This window comes from Vanacampus margaritifer, chromosome 5 (genome assembly GCF_051991255.1).
Source record: "Vanacampus margaritifer isolate UIUO_Vmar chromosome 5, RoL_Vmar_1.0, whole genome shotgun sequence".
Classification (NCBI taxonomy): Eukaryota; Metazoa; Chordata; class Actinopteri; order Syngnathiformes; family Syngnathidae; genus Vanacampus; species Vanacampus margaritifer.
The window spans coordinates 5575614-5602669 of NC_135436.1; the positions used below are offsets into that span (position 1 = coordinate 5575614).

Here is a 27056-nt window from a genome sequence, read left to right on the forward strand (position 1 = left end):
TCCATTTGCATTATTTTTATTTGGCTTCAGTGTTGAAGGCAAATGTGTATGTTAACAAGTGTTAACAAATGATCATTTGAATTTCACTGCTGTTGTTTTAACAACACATTGAATACTGTATGTACAGTAAAGGCTTTTGAAATAAAAACGGCAAATATGTCATCATGAACTCACAACATATGTCAAGCTTAATATATCTCAGTTCAAGTATACAGGTAGTTTTTTAAAGACATTAAAGAAGTGCAGGGACAAGCTATTGATCGTATGTTTACACTGTCTCAGCTATGACAATACAAATGGCCCAGCTAAAAGGAAATACATTCAGGACAGAAAGTCACAGTCCAAAAGTAGGCTTCAAATCTGTAAAAGAAAATCGTGACTTCAATGTGTTCAGTTTTCGTGACAATTAACAACATGAGATGAGCTAGCTAGCACCGGATTACAAGCTATGATCGTACAATAAATCTTACTAAAACTTATTTCTTTCTGCCCACTTTGAGTGCTCTGCATGTCACCCAACGTTTAAACTGCTGCACACGGTGTTTGTACATTGAACCATGTCAAAATGTTCACGCCTGGGACGTCCTCTTCTTCCAAAATGACACGTAAACTGGTGTGGCTACTCTATTTGTTTGGAATTTCGGACTTGTGCATATTAATGATAAAAACGTGGTGTCATTTGAGATCAACCCACTGTCATTCGCTGAACCAATGAGGTTGAGCTTTAGCCCGCCCATATCATCCGGAGCACGCCCTCTTCTTCTACGAGTACAAACCACCGAGCCCTACAAGTACGAATCAGTTTTGCACCATCTGTAGCGAGAGATTTGGTGCAAAAGTCAAGTGACTGGACAGCAGCAGAAAAAACACTTGTGACTCCTAGTGGCGACTTCTTTGATTACAAGTTGTTATTTCTACAGGTACAAATCACGACTTTTACAGATATAAATTTACACTTTTTTCTACAGGTACAAAAAAAAATTGTACAGGTACAAATCACGACTTTTACAGGTACACATTTTTTTACAGGTACAAATCACGACTTTTACAGATACAAATTTATACTTTTTTCTACAGGTACAAGTTTTTTTTTAAACACAACTAAAAAAATAGGTACTAGGTACAAGTTACTTTTGCACCATATTTACCTCCATATATTTTCACTGTGTTTGCCCTACGTGGGGACTGCCAGGCTCATTCTTACTCCCTATACGAGCTCATATAACCTAAGAAATATAAGCTTACACACTTTAGAATATGCACCTCCCCAATTAAATATACTGTTTAGAACGTAACATGTCCCCTGGGGGTGGGGGCTGAGGGCAACTTCAGGACTTGGCTTTTCTATACCTGGCAGTTAAATTCCAGGGGAAATTTTTAAGAAACTCTCTTTTACTCCACCCTCTGTTTAAAGGTCTCCGTCAGCGGCGTTGAAGAAGTTAGATAACTTGTATTTGTGAGTGTTGCTGTATATTTCTCCACCATGTCGATGGCAGAGGTTTATGATTACATCGTAATCGGTGCTGGCGTACAAGGATCTTTCGCATCATACCAGCTAGTGAAAAGGAAAAAGAAAACTCTTCTCCTCGAGCAGGTGTGTCATATATGATGTTTTGTAGGAATTAGGTAGGAAATGTTTTAAAAAGTCTGTCACTGTTTAGCCGAATGGTGAAGTCGCAACAACTTTTGCCTACTTAGTCCTTTGGCTAGACATGCACGTGGGTAATTTTCATGGGAAAGTTTTAAACCTACAGTACTTAGTAGTTGTGTTTGAATAAATAAATAACTAAATAAATAAATAATGATGATGATAATAATAACAATAATAATGTCAACAGCGCCTATAGGACAAGGACACTTAAATAAATAATGAATATAAGCATAATAATCAATATATTGTTGAATACATCTATTAGTGCACAATTTTCTGAGCATTAGTCATAATTCTGATTTCAAGTAACTTAATGAATCAGTAATATCTTAACTCTTTGACCGCCAAACGTTTTCAGAAAAAGATGCCGTGGGTGCCAGCCGATTTAAGCATTTTGACTGCTCTTTCAAGGTCCACAGAAAATTTTGTGTTTGGACTATGGAAACACACATCCTACCAAATGAAAGATTGGACTCTCATCTTTCATCAGAAGAAAAAGCAAAATAGCAAAATAAGTTTATTTACATTCAAGTGTGTAACAATTTGACAAAACAATTTGGCAAACTATTTACAAATGTGTGCAACCGCGGTACTATTTACAATTGTGTGGATGTTTCAAATACAGTTTTTCTTTTTGTAGCACTCCCCTGCGTGCAAGGGGACGCAGCAGGATTTGCACAACAGATTCGTTTCACTGCGATTGCCCCTTGGCGTGCAGACGCTACACTTTCTTGTTGGCTTTTTTTCCCGGGGAATAGCAAGTATATACTGCAGTGTGTGTTTGGCCATGTTGCCATCAAGTCATCTCTCAGGATCATGATACGGTGACGTTATGGTGGTGTTACGTCTGGCTTCCTCATGTCCTTCAGTTCCTATACTGGGTGGTAAGAGATGTTCTGATCCATTTTATCCACTCCATTCATGGTGGCATCGTAGTCCAGAACCAGTGTATTCTCCGTGATCAGACTGTACCCACTCCTCCGATGAATATGCATTGGACTCGGGGTACTCTTCGTCGTCCGATTGAACGTCCGCCTGTGCAGAAGTGCTCGGTTGTGCTCCGCGTTTTCCGGCGTTAGCATCGCTAGCCGGTGAGGCTTTATGACGTGATCATAGCTGCCGCGTCAACGCTTCCAACTTCGGCGTTAACTTCGGCGTCAACCTCGGAGTCACCATCATCATCATCATCGTCGTCATCAATGTGCTCTTTAGCATTGGTTGATGCTTTTCGTCTTTGAAAAAAATGCTCAAGCGTGAGCTGCTTGCAACCGGTCACCATTTTCGCTTCCTCAGTCATTCTCCCCTCTACAATCTAGCTCCGCCTCACGTCTTCTACTGACGCCTACCCAATCTTGTCCAAAGAGTCATCGCTGCCATTTAGTGCCCAAAAATAGGCATTATACTAACTAGATCTGCTTGATACTTTCAGCACAGCTGCCCAAGGCTTTCCTCCACCTGTTTCCAAAAAAAACCCAAAAAAACATAGTGAACGTCTTTTAACGTCTTTGGCGGTCCTCCGTAGGATTTTACTAAACGTTATTTAACGTTTTTGGCGGTCAAAGAGTTAATGAGTCAAATGCGGGCATTTCTAAATAATACAATTACGTGTAAACTTAACTCACTTGGATTCAACTGTGAAAATATAGTCCTTTTTTTTCTGTTTCGAGTGAAGTAAGGGCATCTCACATTGAACCAATCAACAGCTGCCTTTCTTTAGCTTGGTTCATAAAAATTACGTATACCAGCAGGGGCAGAGCTACGCGGTGGCCAATGGTAACTTTCATTCCCATGGCTACGGGGTTTCTTTGATGAACATCATGATTTTGTGGTGCAGATTGTTAGTTCCGCTTTACAGCATTTCCACACAATCCCGACCCAGCAAAAATTGGTTGAAATGACTTTGAACAAACGTCACTGGTCTCCGTCCAAAAGACGTCTGAATTTGTTGAAAAGTGAAAGGTGAAAATACGTCATTTTCAAGACGTTGCCTGCCAAAATCCTCATGAGTAATATTAAACAAACAACAACAGACTACCATTCACACTCACATTGTAAAAATAGTTATAATATTAAATAAATACATGCAATAATAAATAAATACATACATACACATAAAATACATTATGACATACGAAGTGGAACCGGAGGGAGACAACGTTCCACTCAAAGTATTACAGTGCATATCATACCATGGACTGATATGTTATGATAATTAATTATGCAAAATCACCTGCAGTGGGAGACAACGCAACAAGTCATGATCGGCTTTAAAGAGGCTATTTGGAAAATTGTATGAGCTCTCCAGCCTACCAGCAATACTGTACCCCTTACACTCACATGATCCCAGCAATTAATTCCATTTCCCATTATTCCTCTTCTTCAAATCAGATAAATCTTCAACATTTTTTGAAGTAAATCTGGACCTCATTGGACAAGCAACTAAATTTGGACCACGTCCATTTTTGGACTAAATTTGGACTACATTACATGGGTTATAACGCGACCCAGTTTTCAACGTCCATTTTTGGACAAAATGTGGACTACATTTCATGAGCTATAACATGATCCAGTTTTCAACGTCTATTTTTGGTCTAAATCAAGTCTAAGACGAACGGACCCGATTTAGGCCAAAATTAAACGTCCAAAAAACGTCTGGTGCTGGGCGGGTCGCATTACACTGGAGTACTTAGATGCCGTGCCACCTAGTGATGGGAATGACAGTTCTTTTAAGTGTATTAAATTATTAGAATCGGTTCGTTTAAAAGACCTGTTCAAAAGATCTGTACCATCGAATCATTCAAAGGTGGAGTTAAAAAGAAAAACAGAAAAACTCCAGATAGAGACATGGCTTTCTGCGGCCCACCGTGGTGACACAGATTTCACCCCTACTTTTGTGCTCACCCTCCTCATACTGATCTTAATAGTGCAATTACACAACATTCAAAACTGGTGCTTGAGGAAGCTGAGAGCAGCAGCCAACCAGGAACGAATTTGAACCCAGTACACCAATCAGTAGCGGGGTTCGCACAGCCAAGAGAGAAAACGTTGATTACCGGCCAGAAACGTCCTGAACAGGCCAAAACGAAAGTCCAAAATAGAGGCATGGGGAGTGGTGGTCGTGGGCAAACTCACCACCACACATTAAAAGAAGCCAGAGGCATTGATTGAGACTTCATTTGTACACATCCAACATTTATCCATCCATTTTCGGAACCACTTGTATTTGAGGGAAATCCATCGGACTCTACTTTTAACAAAAACATCACCGCTGTAATGTATGTGGGGTACAGTACGAACAGTACAGGCCAAAAGTTTGGACACACTTTGTTATTCAGTACATTTGCTTTATTCTTATGACCATTTACATTGTAGATTCTCACTGAAGGCATCGCAACTATGTATGAACTAATGTGGAGTTGAAACAGTGAATGCCCCACTCATATTCCCTTAATGCTGAACATTTTATGTGTGTCATTTTTTTCCATTTTAGTTTACTCTACCTCACACCCGAGGGAGCTCTCATGGCCAAACCCGTATAATCCGTAAGGCTTACGAGCAAGATTTCTACACCCAAATGATGAACGAGGGCTATGAACTTTGGGCTCAATTGGAGAGGGATACTGGTGTCAAACTGTACAGGTAAGCTGGCAGCTGGATAATCAAAAGAGGTTTTGGCTGAACAAAGAGTTTTGCCATACTCAAGGTGCTCTGTATGCAGAGAGCAACTCCACGAGGAGTCTTAAATTAATCTATTTCTTATTACCTCCAGCATCACTAAATCACAAATTGACAGCTTCCATGCCTTCGGAATCTGTTTTAATTTTTTTTATCCTTAAAGCCTCTGATTTCTATACACAGAACATGGAGGATTTTGTGTGCGTTATCTAGGGCAGTGATCACCAACCTCGTTTCCACCACAGACCGGTTCATACTCAACTCAACTAAGCTCAACTTTATTTATCATTGTTGATAATAATTTTTTCAATGCATTAAAGATCCACTATCCTAACCCAACAACAAAGGGTTAGACGCAAACAACAAAATAACCACATTCTATATTTATCCCCAGTGCACTTGCATAAAAATTACGATGTAGCTGCAAAGGGGCACAAGCCAGTGTCTTCTTGTGCCGGTCCCAAACCCGGATAAATACAGAGGGTTGTGTCAGGAAGGGCATCAGACGTAAAAATTTTGGCCAAATCAAGCATCCATCCATCCATCCATCCATCCATCCATCCATCCATCCATCCATCCATCCATCCAACAATCCATTTTCTCAACCGCTTGTCCTCACAAGGGTCGTGGGGGGCGCTGGAGCCTATCCCAGCTGGCTTCGGGCAGTAGGTGGGGTACACCCTGAACTGGTTGCCAGCCAATCGCAGGGCACACAGAGACGAACAACCATCCACACTCACAATCATACCTATGGACAATTTGGAGTGTTCAATTAACCTGCCATGCATGTCTTTGGAATGTGGGAGGAAACCGGAATACCCGGGGAAAACCCACGCAAGCACGGGCAGAACGTGCAAACTCTACCCAGGAAGGCCGAAGCCTGGACTCGACCTATCAAATCCAAATCAAACATGCAAATCAAATATATTACTTCCATACCGGATCGGTCGAGGCCTGGGTTAACAATGACCGCCATCAGTGCTGTGCAGTGGAAACTGGACTACTGTTGGTCAAAGAAGGAGAGAAGGAATGTGTGTTCATAGGAGAAAAGAGAAGAGGAACACCAAGAGTCTAGGACTGAGAGTAGGGACTTTGAATGTTGGAACTATGACAGGAAAAGGTAGAGAGCTGGTTGACAGGATGCAGAGGAAGAAAGTGGACATATTGTGTGTTCAGGAGACCAGGTAGAAAGGGAGCAAAGCTAGAAATTTAGGAGCAGGGTTCAAGTTATTCTATCATGGTGTAGATAGGAAGAGAAATGAAGTAGGAGTTATCTTGAAGGAGGAATTTGTTAGGAACGTCCTGGAGGTTAAAAAAAAAGTGTCAGATAGAGTGATGAGCCAGAAGCTAGGAATTCTAGGTGTGATGATCAATGTTGTTGGTGGGTATGCGCCACAGGTAGGATGTGAGCTGGAGGAGAAGGAAAACTTTTGGTTGGACCTTGATCAAATGATGCAGAGAATCCCTAGAAGTGAGAGAGTTGTCATTAGTGCAGACTTTAATGGACACGGTGCAGGAAATGGTGATAAGGAGGTGATGGGCAAGTTTCGTATACAGGAGAGGAATGCAGAAGGAAGGATGGTGGTTGACTTTGCAAAAAAATGGAAATGGCTGTTGTGAATGCTTTCTTCCAGATGAGGCAGGAACATAGGGTGACCTACAAGAGTGGAGGTAGGAGTACAAAGGTAGACTACATCTTGTGTAGACGGAGTAATATGAAGGAGATCAGCGACTGCAAAGTAGTGGTAGGTGAGAGGGTAGCTAGACAGCATAGGATGGTAGTGTATAGGATGAATCTCGTGGTGAGAAGACAAAGATGGCAAAGGCAGAGCAGAGGACAAAATTGTGGAAGCTGAAAAAGGAAGAGTGTTGTATGACTTTCAGGAAGGAGTTGAGACAGGCTCTGGATGATCAGGAGGTTCTTCCAGATGACTGGACATGTTCAGCAAATGTGATCAGGGAGACAGGTAGGACAGTCCTTGGTGTGTCATCTGGAAGGAAATTAGATAAGGAGACTTGGTGGTGGAATGAGGAGGTGCAGAAGTGGATCCAGAGAAAGAGGTTTGCTGAGAAGTGGGACAGGACTGAAGAAAGTAGACAGGAGTACAGGGAAATGCAGCGTAGGGTGAAAGTAGAAGTGGCAAAGGCCAAACAAGTGGCAATGACTTGTATGCTAGGTTGGATAGTAAGGCGGGAGAGACTGATATATACAGGTTGGCAAGGCAAAAGAGACAGAGATGGGAAGGATGTGCAACGGGTTAGGTTAATAAAGGATAGGGATGGAAGTGTGTTGACAGATGCCAGTAGTGTGATGGGAAGATGGAAAGAGTACTTTGAAGAGTTGATGAATGAGCAAACTGCGAGAGAGAACGTAGAAGTGACTGTTGTGGACCAGGAAGCAAAGATTAGTAAAGATGAAGTGAGAACGGGATTGAAGAGGATGAAGTATGTAAAGGCATTTGGTCCTGATGATTTACCTGTGGAGGTATGGAAGTGTCTAGGAGAGGTAGCAGTAGAATTTCTGACTGGGTTGTTCAACAGGATCTTAGATAGTGAGAAGATGCCTCAGGAATGGAGAAGTGTGCTGGTGCCCATTTTTAAGAACAAGGGAGACGTGAAGAGTTGTGGCAACTACAGAGGAATAAAACTAATGAGCCACACAATGAAGCTATGGGAAATAGAAGTTGAAGCTAGACTAAGGGCAGAGGTGAACATTTGTGAGCAGCAGTATGGTTTCATGCCAAAAAAAGAGTACCACAGATGCAGTATTTGGTTTGAGGATGTTGATAGAGAACTACAGAGAAGGTCAAAAGGAGCTGCATTGTGTCTTTGTAGATCTGGAGAAAGCTTACGAAAGGGTGCCCAGAGAGGAACTGTGGTTTTGTATGAGGAAGTCTGGAGTAGCAGAGAAGTATGTTCAAGTGGTGCAGGACATGTATGAGGACTGTCAGACAGTGGTGAGGTGTGCTGTAGGTGTGACGGAGGAGTTCGAAGTGGAGGTGGGACTACAACAGGGATCAGCTCTGAGCCCCTTCTTGTTCGCTATGGTAATGGACAGGATGATAGATGAGGTTAGACAGGAATCTCCATGGACTATGATGTTTGCAGATGACATTGTGATCTGTAGTGAGAGCAGGGAACAGGTGGAGGAGAAGCTAGAGGAGTATCTGTGTGTGAATGGGAGAGACCCAAGTGGAAGAGTGAGGTTACAGGGAGAAGAGACCAAGAAGGTGGAGGAGTTTAAGTATTTAGGGTCAACAGTCCAGAACAATGGAGAGTGTGGAAAAGAAGTGCTGAAGCGTGTGCAGGCAGGCTCGAACGGGTGGAGAAAAGTGTCAGGTGTGATGTGTGATAGAAGAGTTTCAGCTCAAATGAAAGGAAAGGTTTCAGACCAGCGATGTTGTTTGGTCTGGAGACAGTGCCACTGAGGAAAAGACAGGAGGCAAAGCTGGAGGTGACAGAGATGAAGATGCTGAGGTTTTCTTTGGGAGTGACCGGGATGGATAGAATCAGGAATGAGTACATCAGAGGGACAGCACATGTTAGCGGCTTTGGAGATAAAGTCAGAGAGGCCAGACTGAAATGGTTTGGACATGTCCAGAGGAGAAATAGTGAGTATATTGGCAAAAGGATGCTGAGTTTTCAAACGCCAGGCAGAAGGTCTAGAGGAAGACCAAAGAGGAGGTTTATGGATGTAGTTAGATGTAGTTAAAGAGGACATTTGGTGTCAAGGTATTTGGTGTGAGAGCAGAGGATGCAGAGGACAGGGTTAGATGGAGGCAACTGATTCCCTGTGGTAATCCCTGAAGGGAAAAGCCGAAAGGAAAAAAAGACTTGCATAAAAATTACCATTCAAGGATGGCACAAAACTGCTGAAGAAACCAACATTAGGTGCAAGAACTCATTTTGTACATTTTTTTTTCATTCAAAAATCAACTCACACTAAATTTTTATTATCATTGACGTACATAAGTACTTTGTACTACATATAATTCCAAATCTAGTGGCGAGCGGTCATAATAAACTATTAATGCAGTGCATGCTCAAGCCCTTCAATAAAATCATGTGTCCTCTATTATACAATACCTTAGTTATACTGTTTTGGTTTTAAATTCCTGTGTAATCTGTCCTGTTTTCCTCGCGGAGAAATCAAGTTGTTAGTTCCGAGAGGTTGTTTCTGTACATGCGTCTTTTGAATGGCAAAAAAGATGACAATGCACATGCACATAATTGGCTTATTTGACTTGTTTTGCGGTAAACAGTCAGTGGTTCAGTTCATCGCCGAGTCACAATGAGTGTCGTTTTCCCGGATAACTTTTGAGGAAAAGAAGAATATAATTTCTAGTGGTCGTCCTACTCCTGAAGTAGTCATCAAGAAAACCGGGATTCATTTTTTGAAAATCCTCGGTGTTCTGGAAGTCTTTGGCCGGCCGTATCTTCCCAGCCCTACGTCCTACCGGGGGCATACAGGCATCCACGAATTTGTCTCGACAAGACCTTCCCAACGGTGTATGGCCCGTCACGTTTCCGGCCTTGCTCGTCGCGTTTGCGACCTGGAGATAAAGGCCCGACAGTTTCCCAATTTCATGCCCTGGAGCGCTCCAGCGTGCGTCCGCCACCTCCCCATGGTTCACCCCTAGATTACACTGCATGCGTGCGCATCGTGGATCCGCTCCACCAATTTGTTTCCATTTCCATCTTATTCATATTACACCAGTTGCGTATGCACTGCAGATCGACTGCCGACCAGCTTGTTGTGCCGAGACCGCCAGACGAATAGACCCGGCAGTGCACCCCCGAGCCTCCCGGTCAAAAATGGATATCGCAGCCTTGTATAATCATCATTCAAATTAAGAGTGTCATTTCTAATAGCTGTTTTGTTGTTATGTGTGTGTGTGTTTTTTTTAATTACTATTTTCTTCTTTGTTTTTTAGGAAAACATACTGGCCTGGAAAAAAATTGATTGATCGCCATTATATTTTTGTTTGTCAAATAAATGTTTTGGATATTAATTTAATTCTAGTTTATTGTTATTATTATTATTTCAAAATCCACAAAAGTTTGAACACAGAGTGTATAGGCCTACTGTATTTAAATAATTGATACAGTATGTGAGATGTGCATGTATAAAGTGTGTGGTGAGGTGTTAAACTTAAAACATGTAATAAATGAAAAAAATATAGTATGAAAGAAAAAGCATTTAGAATAAACCCAAAAATATATACTGTGCTGTATAATAAGTAAATAAAAATATACTTTTAACTCTTTGACTGCCAAAAATGTTTAATAACGTTAAGTAAAATCCAAATGAGGGCTGCCAAAGACGTTAAAAGACGTTAACTATGTTTTTTTTTGTGTTTTTTTTTTTGGAAACGGGTGGAGAAAAGCCTTTGGCCAGCTGTGCTGAAAGTATCAAGCAGATCGAGTTAGTATAATGACTATTTTTGGGCACTAGATGGCAGCGATGACTCTCTTTGGACAAGATCGGGTCGGCGTCAGTAGAAGACGTGAGGCGGAGCTAGAGTGTTGAGGGGAGAATGGCTGAGGAAGCGAAAATGGCGACCGGTTGCAAGCAGCTCACGCTTGAGCATTTTTTTCAAAGACGAAAAGCATCAACCAATGCTAAAGAGCACATTGATGACGACGATGATGATGATGGTGACTCCGAAGTTGAAGCCGAAGTTGGAAGCGTTGACGCGGCGACTATGATCACGTCGTAAAGCCTCACCGGCTAGCGATGCTAACGCCGGGAAACGCAGTGCACAACCGAGCACTTCTGCACAGGCAGACGTTCAATCGGACGACGAAGAGTATCCCGAGTCCAATGCATATTCATCGGAGGAGTGGGTACAGTCTGATCACGGAGAAGACACTGGTTCTGGACTACGATGCCACCATGAATGGAGTGGATAAGATGGATCAGAACATCTCTTACCACCCGGTATAGGAACTGAAGGACATGAGGAAGCCAGACGTAACACCAGGTCACCGTATCATGATCCTGAGAGAAGACTTGATGGCAACATGGCCAAACACACACTGCAGTATATACCTGCTACTCCCCGGAGAAAAAGGCCGTCAAGAAAGTGAAACTAATCTGTTGTGCAAATCCTGCTGCGTCCCCTTGCACGCAGGGGAGTGTTACACAAAAAGAAAAACTGTAGTTGAAACATCCACACAATTGTAAATAGTACCACAGTTGCACACATTTGTAAATAGTTTGCCAAATTGTTTTGTCAAATTGTTACACTGTTGAATGTAAATAAACATATTTTGTGATCAAAAAACACTTCCATTGTTGGTGGTAGTGTTTTACAGAAGTAAAGCACTGTTTAGGTGTTTGTGGCATCATTCATGGAACAAAAAGGTGTCAAATTCACTAGCGTGCATGAAATAATATCGTTTCACAAAAAGCTTGATTTCTCCGTACTTTGGTCCAAAACAGAGCATTTGGGTGAAACTAACCATTTTCTATTGTTGATTACTGAAAAACGGAATAAGGTAGAAACAAACTTTTTTTTCTGATGAAAGATGAGAGTTCAATCTTTCATTTGGTAGTATGTGTGTTAGTCTAAACACAAAATTTTCTGTGGACCTTGAAAGATCAGTCAAAATGCTTAAGTCAGCTGGCACCCACAGCATCCCTTTTCTGAAAACGGTTGGCAGTCAAAGAGTTAATGGAGAAAAATGACTGTAAATGAAAAAAAGAACATATATGACGAATGAAAAAACATTCACAATAATCCAAAAAATCATACCAAAACGAAATAAAACTTATATAATAAATGAAAAAATATATATAATTAACGGGGGAAAAAATGTATGCGGATTTCCATTATCGTGGGTAGTTTTTGGAACGTAACACTGATTGTGTCATTTCACTCACCACGGAGCTGGTTACATTACAGTGTATGTGCATCAACATGCGTCTGTCCTGAATATTTCTGCTTTAATTTTATACCTACAGTACACAGTGGTATAAAATAATAATTCAATAATATTTAATATAATAATTAATAATAAAAATAACCCCCCAAATTTTACCGCTCGTGCCCTGGTGGGCGCTCGCATATATATCCACTCTAACCCTCTCCAGGCAGGCATTGTATATTTGAAACAACTAATAGCTTATCCTCTAATTAATCCATATTCTTTTCTTTTATTTTTTATAGCCTTTTTCTACTCAAAAGTACCACTGCAGACCTTCATTGTGTATTAGCAACAAACAGTTTCCCAGTAGCTCACAAGATGGCAAGCTTTCTCACTTTCAAAATCTCTGCCTTCTTGGCTTCACTGAAATGGATTTTCCAGGCATCAATTTGATGTAAGTATCACTACTGAGTGTGCCCACCCCTGGACTAGACTGATTCGATCATTTCCCCAATCATGCTGATAAACATGGACAAAGCAACAATGGCTACTACGTAAATGCAAAGTAGTTTTGTGCTTTACAAAGGACAAAAATTGTTTCGGACTACCACCCGAAGAAGTGACGTTCAGACATGGCCTTCTCAATTAGGATTTGAGATGTCGGTGTAGCATTATTTATATTATAATTTGATGCAAGGGGATCAAAAGTTACTGTAATTTTGTTCGCACTATTGTAAGTTTTCACTTTTTTTACTCACAAAGTTGTTTTTGTTGTTATCCTACTATGCAAGTATATTTAGTGTTTATACCATATTCCGTCTTCAGCGTTTTTACCACACTGGGTCAATGTTGTAAATCTGCAACATCCCAGAATGCATTGTATGCGAAGGTTTCACACACAAAAAAAATCTGAATTGTATACTACTACTATGATAATTTGCCCCAAATATCAGATTTTTCCTGTTAATTAAGTTTAATTTGAGCCTAAAAGGGATAAAAGGTCACCACTTGCTACTGTCCAAATTCACAAAAAAATATTAGACCTACTCAAGGTGTGGTATAGGTCAGTATAAAACAGAGTGTAAGCACAACTGAAATATATCTGCCATCAAGTGATTGGTGATGTTACAACTTAGAAGTAGTAGTCGACCCCTGCATATTTGCTGTTCGGCACCCACAGGTTTGTTTATTCGCAATGCCAATGTCCACCGCCCCCTAGTTTTCCCCGTTTATCGTTTAATGAACGTTTATCAGTGTTTTTGAATAATTTGGGGTGTTTGTGGAAAAAATTTGTGTTGTTCCGATACCACTTTTCAGATTCAGTTTCAGTTATTGTCATTACAACAAGTGCAACGAAACAGTAAAGTGCAGACCATTCAGTGCAAAGACAAAAATAAAATATTTTAAAACTATGATAATAAAAATAATAGATATAAATAGATAAAAAGAACAGATGAAAAAAAAAGATCATAATCAGAATTAAAATTGGAATTAAAAAAGGCACATTATAGCACACAGACTAAAACAACTACCTACACAAAGTGCACACGAGAGAAGTATTGCATATTGTGTATTGCATGGTGGACTGCACACATTATAAAGAGTGGTTATCCTTCTATATTTTTGGCTTCTAATACCGATTCCTTTTTTTTTTTTTTTTCTTGGGAGAGCTCAGTATTGATCATTTGACATGTCATCATCATTGTTCTCCCTTTTTTTTTTTTTTGTATGTGGATGTGTGTTTGTGCGTGTGTGTGTGCGTGTGTGCGTGCGTGCGTGCGTGTAAAAAAAAAATCCCATACCGTTCACCTAAACCGAACACTTCAAAATCCAGCCAGAGTCGTGGGGCCGCCAGGAGACCCGAAGAGGGACCAAAGAAAAGAAAGAAAAGCGAAGCCCAGCACCGACCAGACACCACCCACCGGGCCACTAACCAGAGTCCTTCACCAACCCCAGAGACATCTAAATTCCAACAAATCAGGGAGACCTCAAGGGCCCAAAGGAGAAACCGATGAAAGGTAGAAAGGACAGACGAAGCAGAGTGAGATCCACAGACACCAGCCTCCACCGATTCAACGACCTGAGGGAGAAACAGATTGTGTCTGAGTTTCGATAGATGCCGGTGTGGTGGATCTGGCATGCATGAAAATCTCCACCAAAGAGGGGAGCCGTCGACCCCCACCAGGACAGAGCAAGCGCAACACCTCAGGGCCCCCCAGGCCGCGGCAGCGCCAAAGGACGACCCCCGGGCCCCGCAGGGGCCACCGGCTGGAGAGCAAACCCAGGAGCAGGAGCGCCCTCCACCCCAACGCGGCCCGCGCCCCCAACCCAACGCAGCAGGCCCACCAGGCACCCCACCGGCCCACAATCCCCGCTCCCCCCACGACCCCCCCGCCCCCCATCCACCCCCGCCATCCACCCCAACCCAGCCCCAAATCCCCAGACACCCCCCGCACCCACCCCCACCAACCGACAGCCCCCGACCCCCAGACCCCGGGGACACACCACACCCAGGCATCGGCGCCGAAGAGGGGCCGGACAGCGGAGCGGAGAGGGCATCCGCATCCCACCCCACCCCCCACCACGCGGAGGGACGGAACACCAGGGGCAGAAGGGGAGATGGGGGCACCGGAGGACGGGCGGCACCCCCGAACCCCAGGCCCAGCGGGGAGAGGCCCCGGTCGTCACCCCAACAATCTAAGTGAAAAACTAACCCTGCACACGGACAGGGGACCGCAGCACTGCTCCATACTGCGGCCTGCCCCAACCGATGCAAACCCCAGTTGTGTGGTGCATTAAAATTGGAGGGGAGCTGCAGGGCGGAGATGGTGTCTCCACCCTACCCCACTCCCCCCAAAAGTGTGTTATGTGCCCTCTATGTCTAAAATGTATTGTGCAAAACTAGTGCAGTGAGTTAAGAGGAGCGACCAGCAATCAATTTGACACTGGTTGGTATTCGGAAATGTTCCTTTGTAGTCTCTTCTTAATCTATATTGCACCTTCCCCTTCAGACGAACAGGACTTCTGGTGATGGGACCAGAGAACAGTCGGAGCTACCTTGACTTTAAGAGCACTCTGGAGAAGAACAAGATTCCTATGGTGGTTCTTTCCCCTGACAACTTCAATCAACACATTCCTAATGTCATCCTGGCTGATGGAGATGGTGCTTTTGTGGACACCACTGCTGGAGTGTTATATGCGGATCGGGCACTAAAGGTTGCACAGGTACAGTAAAAGTACTTTGTATTTGTATAACTATAGTCAAAGTTTATAATCAGTTTGAAGCATTACGGTAATATATATATATATATATATATATATATATATATATATATATATATATATATATATATATATATATATATATATAAAGTATGTATGTCGACCATGTTTCTATAAATTTTGATATTTGGTTTTTATTTGAGGCAGATATTTTTTCCATTAAAATGTAATTTATGAGGCGGTTAGACCATTGGTCGATATTCAGAGTTTGTTTATTTTTCCAGTTAATAAGAATAGGTTTTTTTCGCGATAGTAAGGGCTACAAGTGTAGATTGAAATTGTTTACGTGGTAAGTCAGTTGTTGTTAGGTCACCTAGCAAACACAAGTTCGGAAATAAAGGTATCCTACAGTCCAAGATAGCGGAAAGTTTTTCTAAGACTTGAGTCCAGAAATACATAACCGGAGTGCATAACCATAAAGCATGAAAATAAGTGTCTGTAGTGTTTTGTAAACACTGGAGACAAATGTCGGAGTCTGAAAGTCCCATTTTCTTCATCATATATTGAGTAATGTATGTTCTATGAATAATTTTATTATTAATTGTAAATTTGTGTGTTTTGTCATTTTAAATATGTTATCACAAACTTGAATCCAAAAGTCAGATTACGGACTATAGACAAGTCTGTCTCCCATTTCGAGATGGGTAAATATACGAAAGTAGTATATGAAAGTAACATATATTTTTGAGAATTTTTTTGTTGTTGTCGGAGAAATCTTTGTAATATCTTAAGCTAAAATGGGCGGTTGAAGCGTACCCCGAAGTGTTGGATTATTTTGTATTTTTGGAGCAGCGTATAGATAGATAGATAGATAGGTAGGTAGGTAGGTATGTATGTATGCATGTATATTGTATGTATGTTTGGGGGGGGGGGGCAAACAAAAAAACATCTTTAATGTCAACTTGTGAATTATTTTGTTTTTGTTTACCAGGATCAGTTTCAGAAGTTGGGTGGTGTAATTAAAGACCAAGAGAAGGTAACAGACATCAAGCCTGGCCCAATCGTGACGGTGTCGACATCTGCAGGTGCTTATCAAGCCAAGGGAATTGTGATTGTCGCTGGACCTTGGACTAGTAAATTGTTGGCCCATGTTGACTTACATCTTCCTCTACAGGTAATAAGAAATTTCACGTGATTAACAAACCAAAAGTAACATTGAACCTCCAGATTTGCAGAATGAGTAAAAGCAGTGATGCCGCTAATGTGTTGCTAAATAACGGGTTACTCCAAAATGTGCACGCTTCCAGTAACAACTAATCTAACGCATCACTTTTTACAATATCACAAAACGTTACTATGTAGAATACATTTAATTTTGTAGGCCTACTTGAGGAAAACATTACGTTTTTAAATAGTAGCATCTCCCACCACCTAAGGCCTTTAACTGCCTTCAGGTTGCAACAGTGGTCAAGAATTGGCAAAACTTAAATAAACAGCACATACTTCTCAGCCTGGGTGCCTCCCTCACACACACACGTATTGTGCATTCAACATAACTAACAGTTAATTAATAATAATGCCTGATTCCAACACCATAATACTCAGTAAAGGCACTCAACAAATAGCTTTACATTATGGAATACGTAAGAAAGGGAAACTCTTGTGGCATTGAAGTTGAAGGGAGATTTCAACTTCACATTCCCGTCTGAGTATGTGTCGTGTCACATTTTCAGCATGTTGATGACTTGTGTCCATACCATAATACATAAACAGCAATGGAGGAAGCAGAGAGAGACACTTTTTCAAGCTGCAAAGAAGTCACATTTTGAGTTTGTGTCAGCTAAAATAAAAATATTAAGGTTTGTTGCATACTTTGTACTGTCGAAAGATTCCCTCGGACGGCAATATGAATTTCAATACTTCCACTATGCATTTCACTATGCTCAATACCAAAGTAAATAAACACGTTGTCATTGATATCCACAAAAATCTGCAGCCCCTCACAGATATTTGTTAAAGGTGGCAAAAACAATTGACTATGTTGACAAAATTACCCACTGATTTTGTGTGTCCTGTTTGTCTTACTGTAGGTGGTGAAAATCAATGTGTGCTATTGGAAAGAGAAGATTCCCGAGTCATACCATGTGAAGAAACGCTTTCCCTGCTTCTTGCTAACTGAAGGACAGGCTAAAGACCATATTTATGGCCTGCCATCCAACGAATACCCTGGCTTGATGAAGGTACTGTATGCCTCAGCACTAACAGACAGTATGTACCAGACGACCTTGGTGAGGTGCCAAATGTCAAGTCAAGCTCATTTGTATAGCTCTTAATCACAGAAGAGTTTCAAAGGCCTTGCAAACCTACAGTTGACAAATGTAAATGAAACTTCCCTGATCTAAACCCACCAAAAAAAAGAAGTTAACTTGCTTCCCAGGAGCTAATTGACATGGACGCACCACATTCAGCGATAGATTAATTTGTACCAACCACTTCAGATCTACTAATTTAGATTTTGCACTGGTGAAATTATGGTAAGTCGCAGCGTGGGATAGGACTCCCATAATTAAAATGCAACTCAAAGTTCTGAGTGATTAAAACCTCCAGAGTACGATGGAAAGATTATTATATTTCCTCCATTTTACCCCAAGAGACTGGCCTATAATTTAGAGGGATTAGTCTATTAATTAATTTTTAATATAGATAGCAAACTGAACCAATATCAGTGGCAGAACTATGTAGGGGTGGTCAGGGGTCGGCCGGGCCGGCGCGCTTGAGTCCAAATGCCAGTGTCATTTTTTGTTTTGTTTTTGTGCCAGTCCAGCCCTGATGTACATTTATTGACTATTTGCACAAATAATCTTTTTTAGGAAAATATAAACAATATAGCACATTTTGATGACAATGTTAATTTTAAAATATCTTAATACTGTTGTAGTTTACAGTGATGCAGAATTGTATTGAATCGTACTGAGAGCTGTTTGTTACGTTTTAGTAGTCTTGGAGCTATATTAATAAGTGAAAAATTAAACATAGCTCTTACAATTGTAATGGATCTATATACTGTAGATTGTGCCAGTGGCCACTTTATTGTAGTCAACAAAAATCCAGGTCCAGAAAGTAAAAACCCTGCCACAGTTTGGCTTTAGCCCCTTGTGCTAGTTAGCGAGCGAGCTCCTTAGCAGGTAAGCAAGCACCCGGGGAGCTAGCTAAGGAGCTTGCTAGCTAGCCTAGCACCTGGGGCTCAAGCCAAACTGTGGAAAAGTTTTACTTTCTGGACCTAGATTTGCCACCTCTGGTGGTCGGTGGGTATCCATTACTGTTCTGTTTTGCCACTGCAGTTCAATAATCATAGTCACAACGATAGGTGTCATAGAATTGAGTGTCTTTATGTGGCACAGATTTGCTACCATAACGGCAGCGAGACTGACCCGGACCAAAGAGACAAGCAGACAGACAGGGCTGATATTGACATCCTGCGACGCTACATCGCCCGCAGTTTTCCAGGCCTGATCCCCGAGCCCGCTGTGGTCGAGAGCTGCATGTATACGGTCAGTAGCAATATATTTTTTAAAAATCTTTTATCAGTAAAGCAAGTGAGTCAGAAAGTTTTATGAAACACTCAGGTACTGACTCGTTCTGTGGATGTAACAAGTCGATTTATTTTTGCTGAATTTGACTCTTTTCCCACATAACAACAACATACAAATGTTTTTGGGGGGTTATCTCATGTTTTTAGTTGTTTTAGTGTACACCAGGATAATATGGCTGTAACATGTTATAAACTAATGAGCTTATATGCAACATTTTTAACATGAACATCATGCAAATCATCTTGTGATTGTGATTGGTTATGTAAGATCCAATCACGAACCAAAAGTGTTGACATCATCTAAATTATGTGTTTTATTGGTTTGGACACACGAATATGTCATCTACTGGTCTGAAGGGGTTAATTTCTCCCCAGACGCAATCAAATGGATTGAATCCTATGTCTCGGATCGTTCCCAACATGTCCGAGTCCAGTCATTTAAATCAGCACATTTGTCTGCTATAAATGACACGTACTTGGATTTCTATTGCACCATCATAGATTATGTAATGTATTGTTAAATACAAAGTGGTATGTTGTTACAACCTGCCCCAGTACCAGGGTGAGTTGAGGATGGATGTAACAATTACATTATTATGCTTAAAAAGGTTCATTTATGGAAGCAATTTAATGAATAACTAGAAAAATTCCCGCGGAAATTTTGAATGGCACTGCTGACTTGTTAATGAGCTGAACAGTTTAAAATTTAAACGACTGGAATCGGTCAAGAAGGAAACATAAATTTGTTAGACTACAATAATAATAATAATATTAATAATAATATCATTTATCAAAAGTACAAAATGAGTACAATGAAGATAAATCTAATTGAGTAAATAAATATACATAACATGAAATAGATATAATAAATAACGTATTAACTGGTATGTATTGTGTGAGTGTTTGTGTGTGTGTGGGGGGGGGGGCTGTCTTAAAGAGGGTAAGCATTTGAACTGTTTAACTGTTGTACAGTAAACCATACACTCAACAGTGTGTCTTTTTTAAGTGCAAAATTGGAAAGCAACCAGCCTATAGCATAATACACAACAAAAGGGGCCTATTTTTTTAATTAGAAAGGCAGTTGTGGCAAATATAGTTCATGTCTGGGGTGCAGGCTACTTGGGGCCCAAAATGTACAATGCTGACATTTGATCCACACTTCCTTTGGCTGTGAGTTATCAAAATGTTCTATACACGCAATTCAGACAATTTTCATTGTCTGAGGAGTCAGCATCTTCTTTGTCATCAGGCTTGGGGATTTTGTTTGGAAGTTTGTTTGTTTTTGTTATTTTTGCCTAGGCATGTTGTAAAAAGGAGACCAGTACAAAATTTTGCCATAAGGGGAGGGTTGTAACACGTTTTAAAAACAGTTACAACCCTCCCCATGCCTGGCAGCCATTAAAAAGCTAACCATTTTTTGTATTTAGCTTAGCATTATTGTCAAGAAATGTTTAAGTTTGACTTCCACTTTAAATTTAAACTCAGTATACACATTCACCATGAGAAGTTCTCTCACATCACCTACTGTTTACCCATCTGGTCTCAACCTAATGTTACATCTTTGACACCTTTTACAATTGAACTGTAAAAGAATGTCTAGATAAGAAGCCAAATAGTTCACATCATATCCAATATTACAAAAATAAATTGATTATTTACCTGGGAAAACATGGTTCAATATTCATATCTATAAATCTTCAACATTTTAATAACATCTGAACATCTGACCCCAGCAGAAGCGGACATGCAGCACTTATAAATTCCCATTTTTTGTAGGAAAAGTGCTTTTGGTCAAGCCGCTTTTTGTGTTTGAGCTGCTTCTGAGTGGAATCTAGCTGCCATCACCATCAGAAATCTAAACATCAATGAATGTTCTTATGTTTTTGTGTGTTTGTTTCATTGTCGATCCATTGTGGCTCTAATGTACATTTTAGTTCCACTGCTTTTGTTATGTAAACATTGTAGCTCAATAGTATTTTAGTGAATGTGTTGCTATTGTATGTATTTTACACTTATTTTTATAGGGTGAAACTTAGGATCTGTCTCGGGACTGCAGATAAAAAATTGTGGCTAGTTCTGGCATATTTACTCAAATGTTTATTCATGCGTACTTTCCTTGATATAAATAAATTACAAATTACAACTACTCAACTCTTGATTAGTCGCCGATACCAAATACCGATACCGCTACCCCCCCCCCCCCCACCCCACACACACACAAAAAAAATCGACAGATCATTTTAAAGAACAACCTATATAACCCAATATAGCATTTTTCCTTTAAATTCGATTCTTCTAATTCTTAGTTCCTGATCATAAAACATCCATAAATGGGCGGCCGATAGTACCGTCTTGAGTACCAATACCTTAAAATAAGTCTGGTATCTGCACCAATACCTAGTATCTATACTCGCCCATCCCTAGCTTAATAAAACATTCTCTACAACATACTCTTTTGTTTCTTGATATTGCTAACTTTTCATATTCTGTTTTCCCAGCTAACACCTGACCATCATTTTGTGTTGGACCGCCACCCTGCATATGGCAATATTGTAATTGGTGCAGGATTCTCAGGTAAAACACAGCACCGCATAACATGAAATATAACGACGACAACAATGCAACAAAGTAGCCTCAAAACATAACTGAGCCTTTTTTTCCCTTCTTCTATTGGCTGATTGTGTAGCTTTGATGAGTGAGGGAGAAGTTAGCCTTGAAAGCCACATGAACTTTCTTGAACAAAACAAGTTGGTCGGGTCACTCAGCCGTTGAAAGCGATTATAAAATGAACCGTGCAATCAAATTTGTTTATTTGCTGTGACGTATTCTTCGCAAACAACGTCACTCTTTGCTGCCTGAAGTCTATCATCACACGAATCATCAAGTTTTTACTGCAACGACGACCTCAGTCATTCACTATTATCTCTCTTCGAGTAGCCATGTTGAATCCACCCAACATTACTGTTTACTCAACATCCTTACATATGAATATACAGTTTATGTCATTAGTACGCCCACATATTTACTAATATTCCACACATAGCTCCCGCTTTATGACGTTGCGTCCTCTTTGGACGAAGAGGTGGCCTAAAGCAATGGTAGCAAGTGGCATCAGAATATAAGAGATCAGTCAGATAGAAATATACATTATAAATAATATAATACACTCTATTATACTTGGTAAGGTTCCATGTTTTTTTTTTATAGCACTACAACACAATATTTTGTGGGCCTTGCAAAATCAGTCAAAATCCAGTAAAACAGCCAGGAGCGAAGGGGGTTGCTTCAGTGAAATGCCATGTTGATTTTTATTTTAAATCTTACTTTAGAAATGAGAATCATAAGCAAAACTAATGGACTGCCTTTTTTCTAATTTCTAATCATTCGTCTTCATTTGTAATTTCTGTTTTGTACTTTGATGTGGAGTGTACGTTACCCCTTTATTATTCCTGGAGAAAATTTGGAATAATTTTTTTCCAGATGACTCATGCAGCACTGCATAAATCCTGTATCTTGAAACCCTTTGAGTGATAGGGTAAGAGTTCACAGAACATATCCATAATAATGAAAGAAATTGAAGGCGTCCTCTCTCCTACCTTTGCAATAGGAATTTGTCTTCAAAGCCTGACACAGGTGCTTTAAAGGTCCCATAGTATGATAATGCACTTTAGTGGGGTTTTCTATCAATAATATGCATCCCTGGCCTGTCTACAATCCAACCAGGTATGAAAAATGTGTGCTTCAAACGGGCAGATTAAACTTCCGTGACTAAGTGACGTCAAAAAGACACGGAAGTGCACTCGACCCAGCCCCCTTGGGTTAGTGGCACCACCTCTGGTAAAAGTGTGTCACAATCACTGAAATTCGAGAAGCTGCCTGCGCCTTTTTTTTTCTCTTTTTCTGCTCGCATGTGCTCCATGGAGAGGGAAAAGTGGTTGCTTCCTTCGTCCCAAGTCTTTGAGTAGACAGTGGATTAATTTTATTTTTGAAGGACGTGTACCGACATCATTTCTCAAAGGACTGTTTTGTTAGTGAAAGCCTGTTCAGAGCTGGATTTGCAACACTTTTAAACATAATGGATCGGTCCCAACAGTGTGACATGACTGCAAACGGTAAGATGTAAGTTTAACATTTTTGATTTAGCCTTCCTTCCTATCCTTTCTAATAAGAGATGTCCACCTTCTACCATATTACTGGTGTATTTTTAGTGCCTAATGTGGGAGCTACATTTGTCGTGTGGAGGTTGTTTGGTTACAAGAGGTCAGATATGATAAAGCAGACGGTGGTTGAATAATATGAAGCGGTTGCGTATTGTTTTGTCAAGATACAATCCACAGTGGTTAATTTGCGGTGACTGGCAACTGGCCACCGAGTTGACATGACTTTGTGATGCTAACCGGCCGCTAAGTGGTCTTGACGAGACGGCTTGCACGTTGCGACTGCGGTGGCCTAAATGTCCACATTTGTGTTATTCATAACCGCTTGTAAAAGCATTCATGGCAAAACGGAAAATAACGTTCGCGGGAACTTTGCCGGTTACGGCAGAATAACCATTGCCTAAACAATCACAAACTAACATTACAACATAGTCTCTGTAGTAACGGTATGATACTTTTTCTTATGGTAAAACAATATGCCACTTTTCCACATATTAAAATAATTCTCAAATGTGTAAAAGACCATGACTGAAATCACTGCCCCTTCGAGAGAGAAGTGTATGGTCGAGGCGTGGCCTGGTGCAGCTATTTACATAAAAGTGACACACCCCTAAAACAGGCTGTGTTGAACAGAGCGTTTTTTGGCTGATTTAGGGACAGCAAAAATATTAGATCCAAAGTAAATTTTGACGAATGCATGTCGCAGACATGTCTTTTACACATTTGAGAACTATTTTAATATGTTGAAAAGTTGAATAATATGAGACCTTTAAATATACTTCTGGGGTTGTGATGACTACAAAGTCACTCACCCTTTGGGCTTGCCTTCTATACACTCATGTCCCTGATGCACAAAATTCAAATGGGCCCCAGGACGGCGCATAGGGGTATAACATCCAGAACAGAAGAAGTGGGTCTAGCCACATGCACACACTGTTGTGTTGGTTAGATAAATACTTATTATTGTTAGCACAATCAACACAGTCATATCAAATAGGGTATACCTCCAAGAGAATAAAAAAATGAATAGGTAAAAATATTCTGTAACTGAAAATGTATCAAATCTGTTCTCTGAATGAATGAAATACAAAAAAAAAATCATCCGATGTATTCATTGTATAAAATACAACCATTTACAAAGGGCAAAAATGTAACCATAGTTTTTGCACTGTACTGCACATCTTTTGGACAATCCCAAACCATCCAAATAGAAGGCTTTCCCTTCTTTTGTTTAAATAAATTCACTAAAATATTATACTGTAATGCAATGTTGTGTTGAATTTGAGCTCTTGCTGTGGCATCACATTTGACTGCTAAGGTGTAGCAAATGGTGTAGGTGGTATGTACTGATAGATTTAGCTCATTCTGCTGAATTTTCTTCTGCAGGTCATGGCTTCAAGTTTGGGCCCGTCATTGGGAAGCTGCTGTGTGAGCTTAGCCTGGAAGAAGCGCCCTCCTACGACCTTTCACCTTTCCGAATCAGCCGCTTCCAGACGAGCATCAAATCATCTTTATAGAATTGTGCTGTCAACAGATCATCAATATCTTAAGATTTAAAGTTTCAGTTGCTATATTGATAATGATGATGGTTATGTTATCATTATTTATAATGCACTTTTCATTGGATAATCTCAAATTGAAGAAGAAAAGCATAAAACAAGGGCTTCGGCCTAAATAATTGTAATTTCATTCTTCTCTCACTCAATCCTCTAGATTTTTGAACGCCTCCACTTAGGGCAGCATCTGAAACCTGACCCGACGATGGCAGTGTACCTAATTCCACTTGAGGGCCAAGGTCTCAGATTTTGTTTTGTTTGTTTTGTTTTGGAGGTGCTAATTCTCATTCGAGCTACTTCACACCTGGCTAGGAACCACTCCCATGGGAGTTGGAGATCATAGCTTGGTTAAGCCAGCAAACCCACATCAACCGACTCCCCTAGATGTTCCCGTCAGACCCTTAAAACTTGTTTGGATCTGTGAGACCTATGGAACCCCTCTCAGAAGGTCTGGTGTAGTCCTCGCTGGAACTTCCTGACCTCCTTGGTCACGTTCCCTGCGGCCCGATTCTGCAGACGAAGTCTAGTGGCCCACCCACCTTCGGCCACTACCCAGGTCACCCGGCCCCTTTGGCCCCTCTCATGGGTGCTGAGCCTCGGGGAAGGGGACCCACTTTTACAACTCTGGTCAAGCCCTGCTTGGTATAACAAATATTTTTTAATTAATACACTTTTCACAGGTACAAATGGATGTTTACTAGGGGTGTAAGTTTCTCCAATCAAGACAACACGCATATCGATACATGGGGTGAGATCCGATACAAGGATGGTTCGATTTTTAAATTAAACGATTTGGTTTGGTTCGATTCAGTAGGATTACAATTCTATGTTCGATTCAGTAGGATTTTTATTCGATTCAGTGTAGCGGTGCAACGATTATTTGATTGTTAAACAATTAGTCAATAGTCAATTAATTATTATAATTATTTTGTTACTCCATTAATGGTTTGAATATCTTGTTTAATTTAAAATGATCAAAATCTTGTAATTTGCACATTTGCAAAAATCTGCTTTGATTTTGTAAATGCAGCAGCAAGCAACATTTTTTGCATCTGTAATGTTCTGACATGTTACAGGCCAAATTAGTAACTATAATTTTTTTTTAAATACTGATTTATGCACCTGCCTAATAAAATACTCCACTTGTAAGTTGTAACTACCTTCTCAAAAGTAAAAAGAAAAGTACTTCTTACATTAATTTAAAAAAAAAATTCAATACTGTCTGCAAAATTTTAATCACTGCATCTCATTTGTCACAAATGACAATGGCTGGCAACCAGTTGCGGGTGCACTCCACCTCTCACTCAGTCAGCTAGCACCAGTGACCTTGCAAGCAGTGTGGAAATAAATGAGTGGATATTATCCTGCTTCAAGTCAGTTGACACGTTTAGAAAAAAAGGTTGCTTGTCCTAGTAGAATGAGACTTTTCAGAGGAGCTGTCAGCCATTTGCTTGACACAATGGTTCGACGTGAGCTGAGCAGCTTGGGGACAAAGCGGGAAACAGCAGCCACATTTGGAAGGCTAACGGTATAGTGGATAGGCCACTACTTTTGAAGCCGCGAGTCCGCCATATTGCTCCTCCCAAGAAACGTTTCTTGGCATATGATCCTATACATTTACAGTATCAAAATTGGAGAACATTTGAGACAGTACTTAGTAGAAACAGCATGATTTATGATGTTTTAATTTGTTAAACATAAATAAGAGGACTTCAGACATTTTCTAACTTGCCTTAAATACATGTACAAATGATATGCTTAATGATGTTTACAGGAGGAAACTTTATATTATTCATTAAAGAATTATAACTGTAATTCAACAAAAGATGCCTCTGCCAAATCTAATACTAGGGTCTAAGGAACTGAGCAATAAAAGAAAAAGGGGGTCTTCAAAGCAGCACATACGGGAGACCGGGGCTAGTTCTATCACATTTTACACTTTTATATATTTCTTGGAATCAATACATCATATATAAACAAAATGTATATGAGATGAAAGACCAAAATCCATCCATTTTCTTAACCGCTTTTCCTCACAAGGGTCGTGGGGGGCGCTGGAGCCTATCCCAGCTGGCTTCGGGCAGTAGGCGGGGTACACTCTGAACTGGTTGCCAGCCAATCGCAGGGCACAGAAAGACCAAAATCTTAGGTATATTTTTTTGTATTCATGTCATTTTCATATTTTGTGTCAGTGCAGACTTATAAGCCATCAAATAGAGGGAGTGAACATGTGATATGTTGCCCCACTAAAAGTTGTCACACTATATGGGGTAAGAAATTCATTCATCATTGATCTTGAAATTTTCCATAGTCATTGAACAAACTTTAACATA

At 40.5% G+C, this 27056-nt stretch overlaps 1 protein-coding gene across 1 annotated transcript; it reads left to right on the forward strand.

The window, feature by feature from the left end:
• Positions 1–1399: 1399 nt before the first annotated feature.
• On the forward strand, positions 1400–24851 carry pipox (pipecolic acid oxidase). The gene is made up of 8 exons (XM_077566177.1): positions 1400–1594; positions 5142–5290; positions 15208–15421; positions 16410–16592; positions 17509–17658; positions 18820–18969; positions 21509–21584; positions 24554–24851. Exons 1-8 carry the CDS (start codon positions 1484–1486, stop codon positions 24682–24684), a joined length of 1164 nt encoding a protein of 387 aa, XP_077422303.1. The 5' UTR covers positions 1400–1483; the 3' UTR covers positions 24685–24851.
• Positions 24852–27056: the final 2205 nt, after the last annotated feature.